Source organism: Octopus bimaculoides, chromosome 20, assembly GCF_001194135.2.
Source record: "Octopus bimaculoides isolate UCB-OBI-ISO-001 chromosome 20, ASM119413v2, whole genome shotgun sequence".
In the NCBI taxonomy this organism is placed as follows: Eukaryota; Metazoa; Mollusca; class Cephalopoda; order Octopoda; family Octopodidae; genus Octopus; species Octopus bimaculoides.
The window spans coordinates 9,560,169-9,579,767 of NC_069000.1; the positions used below are offsets into that span (position 1 = coordinate 9,560,169).

The 19,599-nt window shown below is 34.7% G+C and overlaps 3 protein-coding genes across 7 annotated transcripts in view; 1 reads left to right on the plus strand and 2 right to left on the minus strand.

Annotated features, from left to right (window-relative positions):
- The window catches only part of LOC106874764 (lactoylglutathione lyase), a 5,912-nt gene extending 1,337 nt beyond the window's left edge, over positions 1–4,575 (plus strand). The window contains exons 2-6 of the mRNA XM_014922612.2: positions 1,166–1,248; positions 1,529–1,669; positions 2,514–2,581; positions 3,132–3,221; positions 3,882–4,575. Of these exons, the coding sequence (XP_014778098.1) occupies positions 1,166–1,248; positions 1,529–1,669; positions 2,514–2,581; positions 3,132–3,221; positions 3,882–3,982 (483 nt within the window). The 3' untranslated portion in view covers positions 3,983–4,575. The remainder of the gene's footprint in view (positions 1–1,165; positions 1,249–1,528; positions 1,670–2,513; positions 2,582–3,131; positions 3,222–3,881) is intronic.
- An 842-nt stretch (positions 4,576–5,417) lies between these two features.
- On the minus strand, positions 5,418–11,410 carry LOC106874766 (caprin-2). The gene is made up of 2 exons (XM_014922617.2): positions 10,464–11,410; positions 5,418–7,503 (listed from the first exon to the last, which is right to left on the minus strand). The coding sequence occupies exons 1-2, from the start codon at positions 10,789–10,791 to the stop codon at positions 7,073–7,075; spliced, it is 759 nt and encodes a 252-aa protein (XP_014778103.1). The 5' UTR covers positions 10,792–11,410; the 3' UTR covers positions 5,418–7,072.
- Positions 11,411–12,585: 1,175 nt separating this feature from the next.
- The window catches only part of LOC106874765 (uncharacterized), a 17,046-nt gene continuing 10,032 nt past the window's right edge, over positions 12,586–19,599 (minus strand). For 4 of the 5 annotated variants that reach the window (XM_052974955.1, XM_052974956.1, XM_014922614.2 and 1 more), the window contains 7 exons: positions 18,708–18,850; positions 17,552–17,647; positions 16,235–16,494; positions 14,785–14,917; positions 14,320–14,558; positions 13,717–13,864; positions 12,586–12,764 (listed from right to left, as the gene is read on the minus strand). In XM_052974955.1, coding sequence (XP_052830915.1) covers positions 12,670–12,764; positions 13,717–13,864; positions 14,320–14,558; positions 14,785–14,917; positions 16,235–16,494; positions 17,552–17,647; positions 18,708–18,813 — 1,077 coding nt within the window. In that variant the 5' untranslated portion in view covers positions 18,814–18,850 and the 3' untranslated portion in view covers positions 12,586–12,669. The remainder of the gene's footprint in view (positions 12,765–13,716; positions 13,865–14,319; positions 14,559–14,784; positions 14,918–16,234; positions 16,495–17,551; positions 17,648–18,707; positions 18,851–19,599) is intronic. The other variant, XM_014922615.2, reaches the window with a different exon arrangement.

Below are 19,599 nucleotides of genomic sequence, written 5' to 3' on the forward strand. Positions count from 1 at the left end.
AAAAAAAAAAAAAAAAAAGCTGACTAACGGTTTAAGACCTGCCAGGTGTAACACAAATGTACAAATGTGCAGGTCGATTTTTATTATGATGTATCATGCAAATCCATCTACTCAACAACTGGAGTTTAAACATATTTCGTCCCATTATCTCCCTCATATACTCTGCTTCTACCGGTGCAAGGCTGCTGTAGCATGCACATTATTAAATCAATTTCAATTAATCGCTATGAACTTTGTCTTCATATAGTATATTTAGAGCATGTCAGCCTGGCAGAATCGGCTTTCCTTTCTCCAAGAGCATTTGAGAAAGGATTTGCTCTCAACATTTTATGTTCACTAAACACGTACTGCCGACCATATTGGTAAGCATTTCCCTTAATGGTACTTACTCGCAGCAAAATTGTCTGAATTGATATGCATCGGTGACAGGATACAAACTGTCGGTAATCAGACATCATACAGGTCCTGCTAGCTCTGTTTTTAATTGCACTAAAGTTATTTCATAATAATGCTTTACATGTGTTAATACAGTTTCGCACCACTTACTGCAAAGAAACAAAAAGAGGATTTAATGTAAATGAGGGCGCTTTTGAAGCTGAAGTTCTATTACAGGGGTTTTCAACTGAGGTCCATATATTTGTGGGAGTCCACGCAAGAAAATAGTTTGTCTACAATAGTATTTTAAGGGGCCCTGAAAAAAATTTTGCTTTAGTTTTATGTATTGGTATGTATTGCAAGAAACAGCTAGATTTCTTTCTCAAACATTTTACATTGTTCAACCTACACAAGTTAATGTGAGAGAAACGAAATAGGAATTTTGGAAGAAGTTTCTATTAAACTAGGTTTTGAACAGCGAATGGTTATGGGGGTTCACCAGAATAAAATGGTAATCAAAGGGGTCCATAGATTAAAAAAATGTTTGAGAACCCCTGTGTAAATCCTAACTCTTGTTTATAGCATGTATTGAGTCAATTAACTAATCTCCTTTTCCACTGTAATTTATGGCCATATGCCAAAATCCTTTTATCATTAGTAATTGGTTTTCAACAAATTAAAATATAATTGGAATGTATTACCAGTGTAAAAACACATGAACGTCATCATATTCCAGTCACTCTGTTTTGCCACTAAGAAACTTATACTGTTATCCTAACATTTATTACAGGATTTCTTTTATCAACAAACTATGTACCGAGTCAAAGACCCAAAGGCATCTTTGACATTCTACTCTAAAGTCTTGGGAATGAGGTAACTTATATTGTATTATTATTTGAATCTTTCATTTTACTTTGTTTTCTTTTTATTCACCATCATACAGTAGCAGACCAGATTTGAAAGTGCATAGGTCCCTAAGAGTACTACCTAGCCCTTAGATGGTGTTAGCCACCTATGGGTCAAGTGGTTGTGTTAAACTGGGCTGCACGATGCCCTGCCATATATAGTAATCACATATGCATTCTTCACAACACTTGTTCTATCACCTGTGTTGCTTTATATTCAGTCACAATTGATTGATCTTTCTTTGCAGACTGCTTCATCGGTTTGACTATCCACCATTAAAGTTCAGCTTATTTTTCATGGGTTATGCCAATGAAGATGAGATTCCAAAGGATGAAGCTGAGCGGTTTAAATGGTGCATGACCAGCAAGACAGCCATTGAGTTGACCCAGTAAGTATATTTTCAGTGACCAGTGGTTGTGTGTAACTTTGTTGTGTCAGTGACCAATGAGAACCATGTAATTTTCTCTGACTTATTCAGTGTTGTATCGTTTTTGAGTGACTTAACCTAGCTGTGTATTTGTCTATATGACCAATAGTTGTTTTTTCCTTGTTGTCTGATGTACCCAATCATATGTTGTCATTTTTCTAATAAACTCAATCACACAGCACCATAATACAATATAATCCAATGTTACTTAAAATACATCAATTTCTCTATCTACCTAACTATATATATATATATATATATATATATATATATATATATATATTCTGTAAATATAATTATAAGCGTAAGCTTATAAGCATTCACCATATATTGCCTATAGAAAACAGTTAATACTGAGGCATATAAGCCCTCAATAGAAAGAAATGGATATTCAACTATGTTTTATAGCCAATATACAGTGAACACTTATAGGCTTAAGCTTATTATTATATTTATAGAATTTTCACTTGTCTCTGTTTCTTAACAGATGCAGAATGCACACTATATATATATATATATACTTCTGTGTGCCATAATGTTCCCCCTCACCCCGCCAGAGTATCTTAAAATATCCCAATGGGATATTATATATTGTTTCAATATATATGTAACTTATCTCTCTCACTCATTATTCCTCAATGTGCAGTTTTCCTGCAATGTATTCTTTGCTGATCCTGATCTACTTGCATTTTCTTTAGCTTCGTATTGGTCTATCATTTTAACTATTTGCTTGTATTTCTGTGTTCAACACTCCATTGTGAAATTCTTCAATGTCTGAGTGAGAAATATATTTTTTATTTTGCAGCAACTGGGGTTCTGAGACTGATGACAGTGTTCAGTATCATAACGGCAACAGTAGTCCACAGGGATTTGGTAAGTTTTGATTGGTTAATTTTGTAAAGCTGTATAAACTAATAGACTGCTCACAAAATCGATGTGTGTCAGCTGGAGTGTTGGTAGTTTATATTCCTGGCAGTGTTCTGCATTTATGGCCAACTCGACTGACTTGAACATGAATTTTTGCAGGGGGCCTAGTGCTGTGAATTCATGAGTTACAAACATAATTAAATAAACATGGTGTCTTCCCTCACAATAGCCAATTTTTTGGTATTTATGTATTCTTTTACTTGTTTCAGTCATTTAACTGTAGCCATGCTGGAGCACCACTTTGAAGGTTTTTTTTAGTTGACTTATTCTTTAAGCTTGACGTCTGCAGGTCCTCTGAGACTTGCACATCTGCTTCAAAAAACATTTGCAATGGAGGAAATCTTTGGAAGAAAGAATTGGGAAAACCAGAGAGATATGGCTGTGAACACTAATTAATCTGGCTCTAGTAATAGCATATCTTGATGGTATAGAAATACTGCTGTGATTTATTTTACTTTGTCTTTTCCTAATCGTATCTTGTTTTTGTTCTCCTTAGGACATATTGGTGTTTGTGTCCCAGATGTTGAAGCTGCCTGTAAAAGGTTTGAAGAGTTAGGCGTGCCCTTTAAACTCAAACTGAATGCTGGTAAGATTACTGCTTATATATCTTCTTCATAATTTAAAGTTCACTTTTCATGTTTGCATGGGTCAGATGCAATTTGTTGAGGTAGATTTTGTTTTATAGACTAATGCCCTTCCTGTTGCCATGCTCTTACAGGAATGTGTTTAATATGTAAAATTGGTATATCCAATAGTGTTACTTTGCTATATTTGGTGGCTGTCTAAGCAATGTGCTTGTGGATGGTTAATTGGTTGGGTATGGTTGTGAAAGAGGAGGAAGGACTCCTCAGATATGCATATACACCCATTATCTATTTTTCTATCTTCGATTACATTGTTTACATTAGACATATTCGGATATGAAACATCCTAACAAATCAGTACTGGCTCTAATTTCTATAGAAAAACCTGTAAAGATAACCTTAAAAAGTGATCCATTATGTTATACACATTGTTATAGAAATTACACTGTATACGATTGAAAAGTTTATTTCCCCTCCTCCTGGAAAAAAAATATGTCATTCTATGAGAAATAAATTAGTTTTAGGGGAATCAGAATATAAAGTAGTTGTTTACCTTCCCTTTATCCATTTTATTTCTCCTCTTTCCATCTTTTGTTTCTAAACTTTTGTCAAATGTTAAACCTCTGTGTTAATGTTTATATCACATTTCTTTTCTATTCCAGGAAAAATCAAAGGGATTGCTTTCATCATGGATCCTGATGGTTACTGGGTTGAAATATTTTCTGGTGCAAGTGTTTCAGCTAATATTAACAAAGAGAGCTAAAACATTTTTTGTTTTACTTAAGACATTTTACCACTATGCCAAAAATTAAAGTCTTCCATTGATAATCTTGATATAATATATATTCCTATTCAGAAACTGCCCCTTTTTGTTCATATTTGACTAAGTTGATTCCTTAATTCAACACCTTGTCAAAATCTGCAAAAACTTTAATTGCTTTGCGTTCTTTCAATTTTCTCCAGGAGAGAGGAAATCTTAGCTGAGAATTTTGTGAATAAATAAAATGACCCCACCCCTTTATTATCATTACAAATTTGATGAAGCCAGTTGATTGGCAAAATTGTTTGTGCATTGGTAAAATTGCCTTGCAATGTTTGTTCTGGGTCTTTACTAAAGTTCACCACCAAATTTCCAACATTGTGACTAAGAAATTAATTATTACAAGTTTGATACAATAAACTATGAGTAACAATTACCAATGTAATTGACATCCAAATGTGTTGCTACAAACACCTTTTTAAGATCTTTTTTAATTACCCAGAAGAATCGTCTGAACTTTTTCTTTGTACCCACGTCCTTCAAAGATTTATTTTGATTGAAATAAAAGTAAAAAAAAAAAAAAATATTGATTAATATGTTTGTCTTCTTTTTAATCATTATTTACTGCAATCCTCCTCTGTGTCCTTGGTGTTTACTTTAATCTACCTAAATGACAACTTGTTTTTATATATATATATACACACACACAAGAGGGCGCTGAAAAGTTCCTGGCTTTAAGGGTATCATGAAGGGCCTGTTTGGAGGCCCAAACATTGGAGTTCTTTTACAGGGCTTATTAAAACTGAAGGACCACTGCAATAAGTGTGTAAATTCGAGAAGGAAGTATGTTGAATAAAAATAATAACTGATCCTCCTGTATTTTCTTTAACCCAAAGCCAGGAACTTCCCTGCACCCCATCGTGTGCATATATAAATATGTGTGTGGAGGGGGAATTAGCTGTAGGGTGAGAACAAAAGAAATGCGTTAAAATGTGGTGTTTATGAAAAGGCACAGAAACTATAGAAATAATTCTTTTTACTATAGGCACAAGGCTTGAAATTTGTGGGGAGGGGGCCAGTCAATTAGACCGACCCCGGTATGCAACTGTACTTAATTTATCGACCCCCCGAAAGGATAAAAGGCAATGTCAACCTCAGTGGAATTTGAACTCGGAATGTAAGGACAGACAAAATGCCACTAAGCATTTCACCCGGTGTGCTAACAATTCTGCCAGCTTACCACCTTAGAGACTAGAAATAATGTCAAAGCCTATTATCAAACTCGAATGTACTTTCTAATTAACAAAGATTTACCCCAGGTTTGGGTAGAAGGAAATATCTTTGATATGTTTTTTTTTTTTTTTTTTTTTTTTTTTTTTTTTTGTCAAAAATAGAAAAAAAGTATAATAAAGATTTTAAAAATGATAAATATTTGATGCAAATTTGAAAAAAGTTTATTAAATATTTTTCATAATAATCCAAAAATGTTTAATGAGGTAAATGTTGAAAACATTTTCTGTATTCCCTGAAAAGATAAACATTGTTATTTCTAAAACTCCTGATATCAGTTACAGCTTAACTGATGTAAAACAGTTTTTAAGTTTCATGTCCACAGGTTCTAATATCACAAGGTAAACAAAGCATTATTCCTACTAATAACATTTCAACAGTAAATTCTGTTTTGCAGTGAGTGAATAAGTTTTTAATTTAACATATTTTCATCATTCTTATGATGGCTACATATGAATGCTGTGAAGGCATAAAAAGACATTTTTCTAGAAATATAAAGATATTTTACTCTGGTTTTGTATGGGTTTTACTAGAATACTAATGGCATATTCTGTATTTCTATTTATACCATTTTAATCATTTTCCACTTGTGTTTGTAAGAGATAAGTTATATCTCTTCTGGATATAAGTTACATCATCGGAGCATCACTGATCTCTTTCAGATATATCATTTCTGTCACTAAACCATTTTGTCTTTGCTATTTACTTTAACCCTTTAGCATTTAAATCAGCCAAAATAATCTACTTGTTTTATCTTCAAACTGGCCATATCCAGTCTCTCACACTTACCCTGCAATATTACTCTAAATATAAATTATCATGTCATTGAAATCTCAAAGCTACAAGGTAATGCACGACTAATTCATATCAATGTGAATAAATTAGCATTATATTTTATGGAGAAATCTGAATGCTAAAGAGTTAATAGGTGACAGTTAGTTTCATTTCTATTCTATATATGAGAGATTGGCAGCAGGATGGTCATCCAATATATTCATACCTCTGGCAAGTCACCTTGGTAGTGCCCAGTTTCCTCCCAAACTAATAAAATGGCTGTTAATTTTACAGTGTTGTCAGATATGCTTTAAGCCGGAGGCAACTATTTACAGTTATGAAAATTGGGTCATTTGAGAGTTGTGTAGTAACTGTTGCAATACAAGCTACTAACCTCTCAGCTGGTTTGGGAAATTTTTAACTTGCCTTTCTCCAAGACTGTAGCACAGTTTATAAGTGCATTAAAACTCATGTAGTAGAAATAAATTTTCAGTTCAGTCATATCTCAAAAATATATCTCTTTAAAATATGGTTTTGGAAAAGTATCACAACTGGAACGAAAGATCTGGAGATAGTACCATTCATTAAACCAACAGCCTAAGTACCATAGATCTACTTGATCAGGTTTGACCAAGGAGCTAAGCTATTCAAACTTAGCAGGGCTAAAATAGAAGCAGTTTATAATCTGACCATGCTAGCTTATCTAATAATAACTAGTCTCAAAACTATAGGTTTCTGTTGATCAAGCACCCAACCCTGTTTCAGGAAAAGAGAATTTGTGACCCTGAATCTTTCCTGTGGGCATTAAAAGCAACATAAGTGAAACGAAATAGCTTTGAGCAAGGATTGAAACCTCCATGTAGATTTAATTAGATGAAAGCTTACTTTTTGCTCTATGAGTGTTTAAGTTTTAGAGGACTTCTATTATGACCAAGCTATGTTTTTGAGTGATTTTAATGTAAATGAAGTTAGTGTACTGTGGACCTGAAAATGTAAATCTAATCTTGACAAGCCAGAAAATAGATTGGCTTAGATAGGTCTGAGAAGGTATCCACTAAATGTACTGTAGACACCATGAACATGGCTGGATTTCTGATAAAGAGCTTTTACAAATACTTTATCCCCCTTTTCCAATAAGATGATAACAGGAGCTGTGCTGGACCCATGGGCATGTTGGGCACCAGAATAGAGTCGGGTCACTTCAATGGTGTTCACTATAAGCGCAGTCTCCACTTTGTCATTGAAACCCGACAAGATTTTCACAAAGAATTGGTAAGTTCCTGATATGGGGCAATTGAAAATTCCAGTAGTGTGGTCATAAGCACTTCCAATGTTTGTAAGAAGTTGGTCAAAAATGACTATTTGATCTGGCTTCAAGTTTGTTAAATGATGACTAAGTCGGCTACTGAAAGCTGTTTCCTCAAAATCTGCGGCTGCTGTTGCTTGGATTGTTTTAGGTTCTGGAATTACAGAAAAGAAAAAACAAAAAAAAAAAAAACAGGTTGTTAATTATTTCAAATTTTGGCACAAAGCCTGCAGGTTTTTTTTTTTTTTTTTTTTTTAAGGAAAAGTTGTTAGTCAATTATATTGATTGTAATATTTAGTAGGTACTTTATTTTATCAACTCTTAAGAATAAAAGGCAAAGTTGACTTCAGCAGAATTTGAACTCAGAACATAAAGAATCAGAAGAAATGTCTGATCAAAAGTCAGTTTTATGAAGGGTTGACCTTGGGTTAAACAGCAGCAACAAGAAGATGAAAGATTTTAATCAAAGCTGCTCTCTGCCAGAAAAGAATAGCCACAGGACTACTTTCCCCAGCCCACTCCCCTTTGAATTACTCGTTGGTAACAATTAATGTTATCCTCACTTCCACTGGCTTACAAAGACTACGAGTAACTACATCAGATTTATGATCACACTTGAATAAACATGCCGTCAGTTCGCTTACAGTTAGCCAGCAGATATAATAGTTATTATTTATCAGTTATTATAGAAATAGAAAAATCTCCAGCCATGTAGATAGCACAAGTTTATATATTTCACCAGAGAGACAATAAATTCCAGCTTTTCTTAAAGTATCCAATATGGATGATTACCCAGACAATACTCAACTTAGTAAATGTCATGATTCATAGATGTTCGTGATTCAAAGTGATATCCAGCTAATTCTTAGATAAAAAAAATAACAACCGAATCTACTTATTACGTAATAGTTTCCTTAGCTGGCATTAAGCAGTAGACAAGCCACTGTTTTCTCTTTTCTCTATAGCTATAGAGAAACAGTCTTTCTTTAGAGATAGCTCAGTACTTTTCCCATTTTTCATTAGATATATTCGTCTAGAGAATTCAAATCTGGTTGTGGTATCTCAACAAATCACTGTATCAGCCAGACTATTGAATGTTGTTTACAACACTGGTCACAGTGTGTTTCCTTTCATCGTAGTAGCTTTTGAATGATTTCCCCCTGCTAGCTAGGTATGGTTTCTGCAGATGGATACCCTTCTTAATGCCAACTACTTTGCAGGGTGTACTGGGTGCTATTTACGTGGCACCAGTACGGGTACTCAATATGTGGCAACAGCAGAAGTGCTTTATATGTGACATCAGCATGGATGCTTTATGTATGACACCGACATGGGTGCTTTATATGTGTGCTATATTTTATTTTGTGAAGGCACATGGTTTAGTGGTTAGGGCATTCGGCTCAGCACGTAAGAAGCACCATTCAAGCATAGTCGATGCCAGTGCCATCTGACTGGCTCCCATGCCAGTGAGACTTAAAAAGCACCCACTACACTCTCGGAGTGGTTAACATTGAGAAAGGCATCAAGCTGTAGAACCTTACCAGAACAGATTGAAGCCTGGTGCAGCCTCCTGGCTTGCTAGCCCTCAGTCAAACCATCCAACCCATGCCAGCATGGAAAGTAGACGTTAAACGATGATGATATATAACATATTGCTATACCATTGAAAGTTTACGTAAACTTTGTCACTCGCTCACTCACTCTCTCTCCACACAAAAATGAAACGTATTAGTTACTCGATTTCGGCGCCAAAAATTGCAAAGGGAAAGTGGATTAGTTTTTCAAATCTATTCTGCAATCTGGGATTATTATATATTATATCCAGTGATTTTAAGAGGTATGAAAAAGATATTTTGTTTTAATATTATATTTTTACTTGATTCACACACATGCACAAACTCTAACGTGTTTTTTAGATGAATTCTTTATCATTCTTTATCTCCCCACAGACTTCGTTACCACTAACTTCTATAACCTCTGCATTTTCACTTACTCATTTTAAACTTGTTTGAATTTTCAATCTAATGTAATCCACACTCTCTCAAAAACGTATTTCTGCAAAATGTTATCTAAATATTCTGTCACTTGTGAGAGAGACATCTATATGCATCGTATTTCTTAGGATGCATCATGCTTAAAACCAATGTCATTTGCCGGAGGTATATGTGATATTTAGAAATTCCATCTTAAAACTATTCCCTTTAATTTGAAGAAATCAAATGCTAATCCAAAATGTTGCATATTCAGCAGCAATATTCTCTATAATGAAACTAAAAAATAATTTCAAAAATTGAGATCACGAAAAGTCAGCCACGCTAAAAACGAATATCTTAAGTCAATTATTCGGAAATTTTTACCCTTTTAATTAAATGAGGTTTCCCACGGAACCCAGGATATTGAAAGGTCTGTCAGTTTAACACGTTTACTGACCCCCCCCCCCCAGTACTACCTTTGCGGACCACAGGTTGGGAATCACTGATTTAGACTATTAATCGAAGATACTGTATATCTGATTATATAAAAAAAAAAAGATAGGGTTGGAATACCTTTTATCAAAGTTCTACTTGATCAGAGTTAATTTGGGGCTAAACAACATAAATTACTCGATAAACTTTATTCCAGAAACGGGCCTCATGGCATACGGCTCATCATATGGTTCGCACTACTAAAACGATTCAAAGTAATTTTTCGCTAGGCGTGCCATTTATAAAGTCCCACGGGTCTATGTGGTTGTTCAACATGCTAGAAATATCAACCAAATCTCCCTCAAATCGCACCTTCCTGTCTTAAAAGTAGAAGTCACATGAGATAATGTCCATGAGGTGATAATTTGAGTTACGACCATAAACTCAATCAAAGAATACAAAGCTGAAACCTCTAAAAGAGTATAAAAGAACATACAATTCAAGCTGAAACTTCTAATAAAATAAAATACAGAATATAAACTGAAACTATTAAAAAAAAAATAAGCACAAATTAAAACAAATAAAAGAATGTACAATACAGACATCAAAAACTAAGATAATCACATCCTTCGATCACGGGTTTGTTTGATCAAGGTTGACATGATGCCCAAATAACAATCGGTTAAAATTTAACCGTTAAATTACTTACCAACTGGTGGAGGAACGACCTTCGAGTTGACAAGGGTCTTCAGATTAAATATTTCACTAATAAACAACTCAATGGTGCCGAGCATTTCAATACGTTGCGACACTTCATATTTAAGTTGGTCTCGGATCTCTTCGATTTCCCGTGCGCAAGAACAATTTAGCTGTACCCTCATTGGGAGGAACGGTAACTTCTTGAGAAAAGGTTTCGTGGAATCTCTGAAATCCACTCCATGGATTATCTTACTGATGTCCTTCGCTCCCAAAGATGTCGCAGACCTTGTCTGCCAAGTACCCAGCAAAGCTGTTAAGAGAATCGTTGTTAAAGACATACCGAGCTCTTAAGATTTCAATGTCTGGGGAAGCAATGAGTATCTGCAGTCCTCTCACTAGGCTCTTGCCAATTTAAATCGTGACAAATCGCCAAAAAAAGACAATTAGTTTTCTGGGGGAATGAGTAGGTGTCAGCATTTTATCCAAACATTTACCAGCATTTTCTTTCCCGTCACTCTCTTTCGATACATACACAAATCTATGTTTAGCTACTTCACCTGTCATCTGTGATTATGCCACCTGAATAGATTATAACCGCTTACTCGCAAACATCTTAACATATATTCATATATGTGTAAGGATATAAAGAAACGTGTGTGTATGTGCATAAACGCATTTACGAATATTATATACATTTGTTTGGATCTAAATATAAGCTTCCTGTTCCAAAGAAGTCATCTGAACAAGCTCAAAGGTGAAATTTGACGAAGATGCTACCGTTTATAAAGAAGACACGTTTTATTTGCATAAACCTGTGCCCGTTGTTGACAGTACATCTGACCACTAACATATTTTCTCTCTTGTCTCATGCAGGTTTCAAATAATTAAGGGACAGTTTTGGAGTTTACGTGCAAAATCGTCATCATAGCGACTTATTGGCACGCCATGAATGCTGCTCTCTCTTTCTTTTTCCTTTCTCTCTCCCTCCATCCCTATCTCCCTCTCTTTATATATAAGACACACACTTTCTCTTTCTCATTCTTTCTCTCTGTCTGTCTCCCCCTCTCTCTCTTCTATTTCCCATTCCACTTACAAAATCTGTACTTTTGTAAATTGTGCTCTTCCAAATATAACGTAAACGGTCATTTTAAAGATCATCACTTAAACTGTGTCTGAAGTACGATTTCAGGCGCTTAAAAATATTTGGGAGAATGATTAGGCCTACACAATTTGAAAGTAATATTGTTTAACGTTCCGGTTCAAATCCCCAAGTTAACCCCTCCTGTCGTTTTATATTTCCGAGGGATTGAGTTAAAAATTCACCGATTGAAAATATTAGGATTGCGGATCAATTTTCCTGCTACCCTAAACTGAAGTTTTTGGTGTACTTTCAGTGGGTGCTTCCACCGATTTAGTTTCCTCATAGTAGCTGAAGGTAAAGAGTTGAAAGATTAAAAATAGCGACTCTATAATGAAAAGAGAGCAATGTTTCATAAATTTTAGTACAAAGAATACACTATTCATTTTAATGACTTCGTTTATATTAGTTTCAAATTTCGGTACAAGATCAGAAATTTAGTGGGATGAGAAGGTCAATAATGCTGACCCCCAATACTCAACTGGTACTTATTTGAACTCAGAAGATAAAGTTGGAAGAAATGTCGCTAAGCATTTTTTCTGGCACAGAAGCGATTCTGCCAGCTTGCTACCTTAAGGCAGTGATAATATTAATTAAGCCAGTAAAGTGGTAAGCTGACAAAATTGTTAGCACACTGGGCAAAATGCTTAGTGGCATTTCATCCATCTGGATGTGTGGGTTCCTTCATTGACCCTTCATTGACTGATCTCTGTTGGGGCATTTCATTTCCTTCTCTTTGTATACTTTTGCTTTTCATAATTTATTAATTTATTATGCATAAACCCTGACCATTTTTGTAATTTGTCCTCATTATGTCTCCATGTCCTTTGCTTTGTCACATTTAAAGAAATTATTGCTTTTTAGTGGTGGCAGATCATCATCACCACCACCACCACCACCAAAACCACCAACACCACCACCACTATTATCATCATTACCATCATCATTAGTCCTTTTATCTCCTTCCATTCAAAGAACAGGGCCAATGCTGAAAGATACTGTAATGAATTTATTATAGACAAAAAATATACAGGAGATGATGTTTCTTCCAGTTTCCTTGAGTTAATTTTGATAAAAGTTAACGTTCCTCACAGCCATTTAGGTAAAAGTTTAAAATAACAGCAACGCTTATCAATAGTAATGTTGATACACTCCAACTTGTCTGGGAGCCATCTGAAATGATAGGAAGTTTAGAAAGTGTTAACAGAAGCTATATGTTTAAATGTATGCGTGTTCATGTTTTGTTACCATGTTTCCATTGAAAATACATTGACTTTGCTTCAATTAATTCTTAAAATATTGAATTTATTTAAATAGCTTTGTTTCATTTAACAGGATGTTTAGCACATAAATTAACATAAATTTTGATGGAAGGTTTTAATTTAGATAATTTTAAAACAGAAAATTTGTACCATTGAACTAAGGTGGGGGGGGGGGTAATCTCAGGTGGGTTGGTATGAAAAGGGTTAAATTTATCCTTTAATTTTACAAGGGTTAAAAAGACATATATATAGACTTGGTTTGTGATGACTTGAACTGTGACAATTTAGTAGTGACACACAGAATTGCTTTATGCAAACATCATTTCTAGTTCTATATCAATATATTGTGTGAGGAACACATTTTTAGCTGGGTTATATGATGTTTTCTTTCTAGAATGGATTATTTTTAACAAAACAGAAGAAAAAAATATATTTGGGAGAAGTGATGGGAGGAAGTGCTTTATTTGTTTTGTCAATTTCTGTTTTGTGTAAAACCTATTTTTAAATGAATATTTAGTGACTGAAAATGATCAACAGAAATATGAAAAGGATGTTAGATGTGTACATACATTTTTGAGTCTGGTGTTTGTTTATGTTTGAGCTTCTCCAAAAATCGCCAAGCTATAAGTGGTGACATTGTGGTCATTTCACCAGTTAACAAATCATCCACCGGCTTTGCACATTTGATAATGTGTGAGATAAAAGATCCCTTATTTAATAAACAAATAAGGGTTAGTAACAGCTGGGGCATCCGGCTGTGAAGCGATGCCTCAGTAACATATTCGTGTAACCCAAGCTAGCATGGAAAAATAGATGTAAAAAAAAAAAAAACTCAATGGCTGTCTAAAGACACATTTACTTACTTTCAAGGGTTTCGGCAGTGACAAGAAACACAAAATTGTAGTCTCTTAACTGCTTAACAAATGTAACCTTTTGACGTAATTCAACAAAAAGAAGCTTGGTAGGTGTACAAAAAGTGGCATTTGGAAAACTGCTGTTGACATTCAGTGACTGGAAATAATGATAAAGAAACAAAGATTATTATTATTATTATTATTCACTTTGAAGGTGTATGTTTTTGTTATTTAAAACTTCCTTTTATTTGGTTTTATATTTCTCAGAGATTTCAGATTTTTCTCTTGTGATAATGTATAAACTATTTAATATTCTTGTAAGCTTTTTTATGTCATGAAAGTTATATTATTTTGTTCTTAATAACCAGACACTTTGTTTCTTATTGTTCCCCACCTACTGCTTGATGACTGGTGTTGGTTTGTTTAAGTCCCCAGTAATTTAGCAGTTCAACAAAAGAGACTAATAGAATAAATATCACACTTTGAAAATTAGTACTGGGGTTGATCTGTTTGACTAAGACCCTTCAAGGTGGTGCCCCCAGCATGGTTACAGTACCCTATTGACTGAAATAAGCAAAAGATGAAAATAAGAGATATTAACAGAATATTTACCATCATCGGGATGTTATCTCCTACCAAAAATGTAAGGCTGACGTCATTGCTGTCTTTTCCAATGTAGAAGTTCAAAAACTGTACACACATTGTTCCTGATGATTCACGCACAAAGGTTAAGAAACAACCACCCCAGGATGCATGATGGTCAGTGCTGTCTGGCCAGGTTACCACTCGGTAGTAGCTTTGATTGTCCATTTCAAAGTTCTTGAAGCAGTCATTTCCTTTCATGAGTACCACTAAAGAAAAGAGCTGTAGACTTTTAGTTTATTAGATGTACCAGTTATGGCCAAGAGGAATCTTCAAGGTTTATTTCCAAGCTGGTAGTATGAAGAATTTGCATAAAGCCAAAGTACTAAAGTGATCTGGGGGTGAGGAGGTAGTGTTAAACTGGGTTGCATGATGTATCTACCACTCAAGAAAAAACAAACTGCATATTGTGTTATTAATATAAAAAGAACTGACCATCATCTGTTGGTATAACTTTGAATTCCACATCAGGAGAGAGACTGCCTTTTAGGATTGGGTACTCAAACCGAACACTGAGTGTGTTTGTGTTGGTGCAGAATATCTGTGGTCCCTCTTTGTTGGTTAAGTGCTGAAAATAATGGATATGCAAGAAATGACTTTGTATTGATTTGTAGTTGAGACGGAAGATATAGAAATGAAAGGAGAGATAGACTGGATCTTTTGTAACATGTTAGGTTAAAAACCTTATTGCATTTAGTTGTGTAACTTATTTGCAGGTACAAGCATGGCTGTGTGGTTAAGAAGCTTGCTTTGCAACCACCTGGGTTCAGGTTCAGTCTCACCATGCAGCACTTTGGGAAAGTGGACTTGGTGGATGGAAACTGAAAGAAGTTCATGTGTGTGTATGTACCGCTGTCTTGACAACATTGTTGTAAACAAGCATCACCGTCATACAAGTGCTGTTGTTCATTTCTGGTCTTTTGTGAAAAACCTAACCATGGGTAAATATTATCTTACTTGTAAACAGGTAAAGGTTGATGACAGGTGGGGCATCTCATTATAGAAAATCTGCCTCTACAAACTGTGTCTGACCCATACAAGAATGATAAAGTGGACATTAAATGATATTGATAACGATGTTATATCTCAGAAATCTGCACAAGGCAAGTGACCATGAGATTCCTCTTACTAACCATGTCTAAGAAAGCTATGGTGACTACTTTTTGTCTTTCTAGAATATAAAAAGAAACAATGCTAGAAAGGAGAAAAATCACGTAAAAACAAAATGCAAAATGTATCTACTGCCCAGGTGATATAATTAAATGTTAGAGAGTTGTAGCGAAAGTATAGTTAGTAAGGTAAAAAGGAAAGTAGCAGATGGAATTCAGTGGATTATTGTTACCTCTGTTTGTGATAAAGTGGTTCTCTCTGTGTGCAAAAAGGCAGGCTGTATAAAGTGTGTTTAAGAAGAATGAGTCTGTTTAGTGAGACAGGCATTGGATGAAGATTTTGCTGGAGAAAAATGAAATGAGTATTCATGAAACTTTGTCAGATGTGTAATATCATCATGAATGAAAAGCAGAGTATAAGATCAAGGCAAAAAACATGAAAAGGAAATGGTGAAACAGATTTCAAGAAGTTTGGTCTCTCAAATGAGATGACACATGATCACAAAGATGGTGATATCCTACAATGCAACTCAGTAACATAGCTTGGGTGTTTGCCATCCAAAGCAGCCCTTGAGTGTCCCCACCCCATCTGTCTCCTGTGCAGCAGGCCCAAAAATGCTCGTTGCCTCTATAAAAGCATCACTCAGCATAGACTGCTCCTTCACCCCCACCCAACAGCCATGCTATTGGTGCAAACCTAATTCAACTTATACTAGCATGGAAAGTGCTAGAAGAATGCTGATGGTGAAAATAATTGAGGGAAATAGAATTCTTACCCGAATAATATGTTGGTAGAGTTCAGGATATTCCATATTTTCACCTTCGAAAACATAGATGTCCATGTCTTCTGTGAGATGGATTTTGGTAACATTAAGGCAAAACTTCCTCCTAGACCCTCCGAGTGCCAGGAATGTGAGAACACAGTAGAGGTTGCCAAGATCTTGTTCATGAATACCAAAGTTGACTGATACTTCATAAGTACAGTTTGGTGGCACCAAAAAGTAGTCTCCACATTGACCTGCATATGCTATTGAGTCTGTGATGAAGTGATATAAGTCATTCAAATGAGAATAGCATGTATTGTCATTCATCATATGTGATTATATAGCAGATTACATATAAGGTTGTGTGTATGGCTGTTCAGTACACATATTCAGTTAACACATGCTGACATACCTCATACTTTTTCTCTCGTTACACATGCACACACACACACACACACACACACACACGCCCCCCCCCAAAGAAACACTTATTTCTTTAAAATAGGTTTAAGACTAATTTTTGTAAGGGGAAGGCTGGTAGCTAACTGGGTCAATCCCAAGTATTAAATCAAATTAAACTAATCCTCATAAAAGGTGGGAAATTGGCAAAGTCATTAGTGTATTGGATAAAATGCCTTCTGGTATTTTTTTTCCCGCTTTCTGCTCTCTGAGTTCAAATCTTACCAAGGCTATCTTTGCTGTTCATCTTTTCTTGCTTGATAAAGTACTAATTAGACTGGAAGAATTCTCAAGTCATCAAATCACATGTCTTGTAGTGTTTAAATTCAGCATCCTATCACTTGCTCCCTCTTGGCATGAAACAGACCCTTCAGGACCCGGCTAATGAAGACATGTCCTCAGACATGTTCTTGAGCGAAACACTTCATTTCATGTTTCATGTTGCTCCAGTCCCCCTTTTGATCAGCAGGGAATGTTGGTCTGCTCATCTAGCCAGCGAGGTGACATCTTTCGAAGACTAAAATGATACAAAGTACATTGTGATCTGCGATGTGTAACAACATCTGACAGTTTGGTCAGTCACACGGTATAAGCTGGTTTGAAAAGGCTCAGCATAAACCGGAAAATGTTTGAATCAAGCAATAGAAGCAAGTCTTTAGTAAAAAAGAACTCTATTAATCAATTCAACATATTTAATGTGTGTAGTTGAAATGACAGAAGCTGTGGTTTTCGTCTGGAAAAAATCCTTTTATAGACATATTGTGTTAAAAACCATAACATACTTCATATGACATAATGGGAAGCTGATTTTTTACTTCTTTTTAGTCATATCATATCTCTATCTATGATCAAATATGCAAAAATACTTACAGTTCTGTATGTATGGTGTTTGTGCCACATACTTGCTTTGAGATAATTTGGATATATCATAGGCTGCATCCAAAGATGTTGTACTGTTGTTGATAGCTACATGAAAAGAAAGAAATCGTTCATATCTCTGTTAATTGTAGTTAGAGAAGTGATATTTAAAGATGTTTTTAGAACGAGTCACTAAGTGAAAGGAACATGCTATAATCTCCATTGATTTGATTAGTTATTCACGTCAATCAACATCTTACTGTAACATTCTTGTCTATTATTGTTAATCTACCTATGTCTTATAGTACATAACTATGTCTTCCTTTGACATACACATGTCTTATTGTATTTGCATATCTGAACCTATTCTATTTATTCAAGTCTTAATGCATCTGCTTGTCTTTTTGTAATATGTTACTTAATCTTCTTATATCTATCTGTGATGCATATAATATGAAAATAGCCCCTGAAATAGTATAGTGGTGAAGGCATGGCTTTGTAGTTAAAAAGCTTGCTTTGCAACCATGTGGTTTAGAGTTCAGTCCTACTGTTCAGTCCTACTGTTCAGTACCTCGATCAAGTGAATTTGGTAGATAGAAACTGTGTGGAAACTCATTGCGTATATATGGGCTTGTATGTGTTTGTGTTTGTACCCCACCACTACATCTATTTTGCCGAACCACCATGTTATGTGGATGTAAACAAACCGATACCAGTTGTGAAACAGTTGTAGGAGCAAACACAAAGATACAACTCATGCATTTATATATACGTATGTATGTATGTATATATGTGTATGTATGTATGTATAAATTATTAAGGTGGTTATTTGCAATTTACAGCTGAAAGGCACAACCATAGACATCACTGAAATGACTAAGGGTGTTAGTCAGCATCAGCATTGCTAGAAATAAGAGTCAAAATGATTCTTAGCCATGTGAAGCACCCTCGCTTGCTGTAGGGAGCTTGTATCCTTTGTTAGTCAGTAGATAAGTGCTTACACATGGATAAGAGTTGTAATAAAAGAGTTAAAACTGAATTATTCTTATTGCAACTTCCATTGTGTCAGTTTTTGTTAAACTTTGATATCTTAGTCTCATAAGATCTATTTCATAATTCATCTCATAAATACAGAAATATAATGATTTATCAAAGCCTTTACTATTACCTGTTGTCTCTTTGATAGTTGTTTCGATACCACAAATTGCAATAGGGTGTAACAGAACAAAAAAGGACACTATTTTCCATGTGCAGCTCTTCAACAATTTAGTCATCTTTTTTTAAAAGAACAGCATAAAAATTTCTGAACTTCTGAAAAAAGATAATTTATTTAGTAAATGGAATAATAGATTGACATTTGTTAAAGATGGAATTAACAAGAAATAAAATCTCGTTCAAAAGAATTTGTTTCAATAGTTTACCATGCAATTCATGTGAAATTATCTCATTGTTACTGCAAAATCTATGGATAAACTCTTGCCTTTTGAAGTACAGTTTTTATGAAATAACAAAAAAAAATATTTTGTAAAAGTTTTGGTTATTTTATTGTTTAATGTCCTCCTTCCATGCTGGCAGGCTCACCCGAAATTTGAAATCAGTATCAATATTCAAATATTAATATATTCAAATATTTAAATTAATACTAAAATATTAATTAAAAAAAAAAAGCATCAGTAAAACTGTACAACAACCAACAAAAGCAACCAACACCAAAAGGCTATGTTAAACAAGAGACAAAAATTGCTGCATTGTAAATGGTTGAATTAAACTGAAGACTAACCCCCTAAGAAGGGATTAATTTTCCTTCTTTATAAAAGAAAGGGCTGAATTAGTCTCGTGATGAACAAAATACCTTGACAGTCTATTTCGTTTTTAACCTTGAAATACCCTGACAGTCTATTTCGTTTTTAACCCCAGGTTAACTTTGATCATGCATACCTATGACCAAATGCATGCCAGCTGTGACCATCTCATCTGTTTAGAGATATCAGACTACATTATCTAATGCGTCCTCTTTTTCTTTAAGATGGCAGAATGCAATTTGAAAGAGATTTGGCTCT

Coding starts and splice junctions, on each gene's coding strand:
- LOC106874766 (XM_014922617.2), bottom strand. CDS start 10,791: ATGTCTTTAACAACGATTCTCTTAACAGCTTTGCTGGGTACTTGGCAG. Junction 7,504..10,463: donor GGTCGTTCCTCCACCAGTTG/GTAAGTAATTTA, acceptor CTGTAATTCCAG/AACCTAAAACAATCCAAGCA.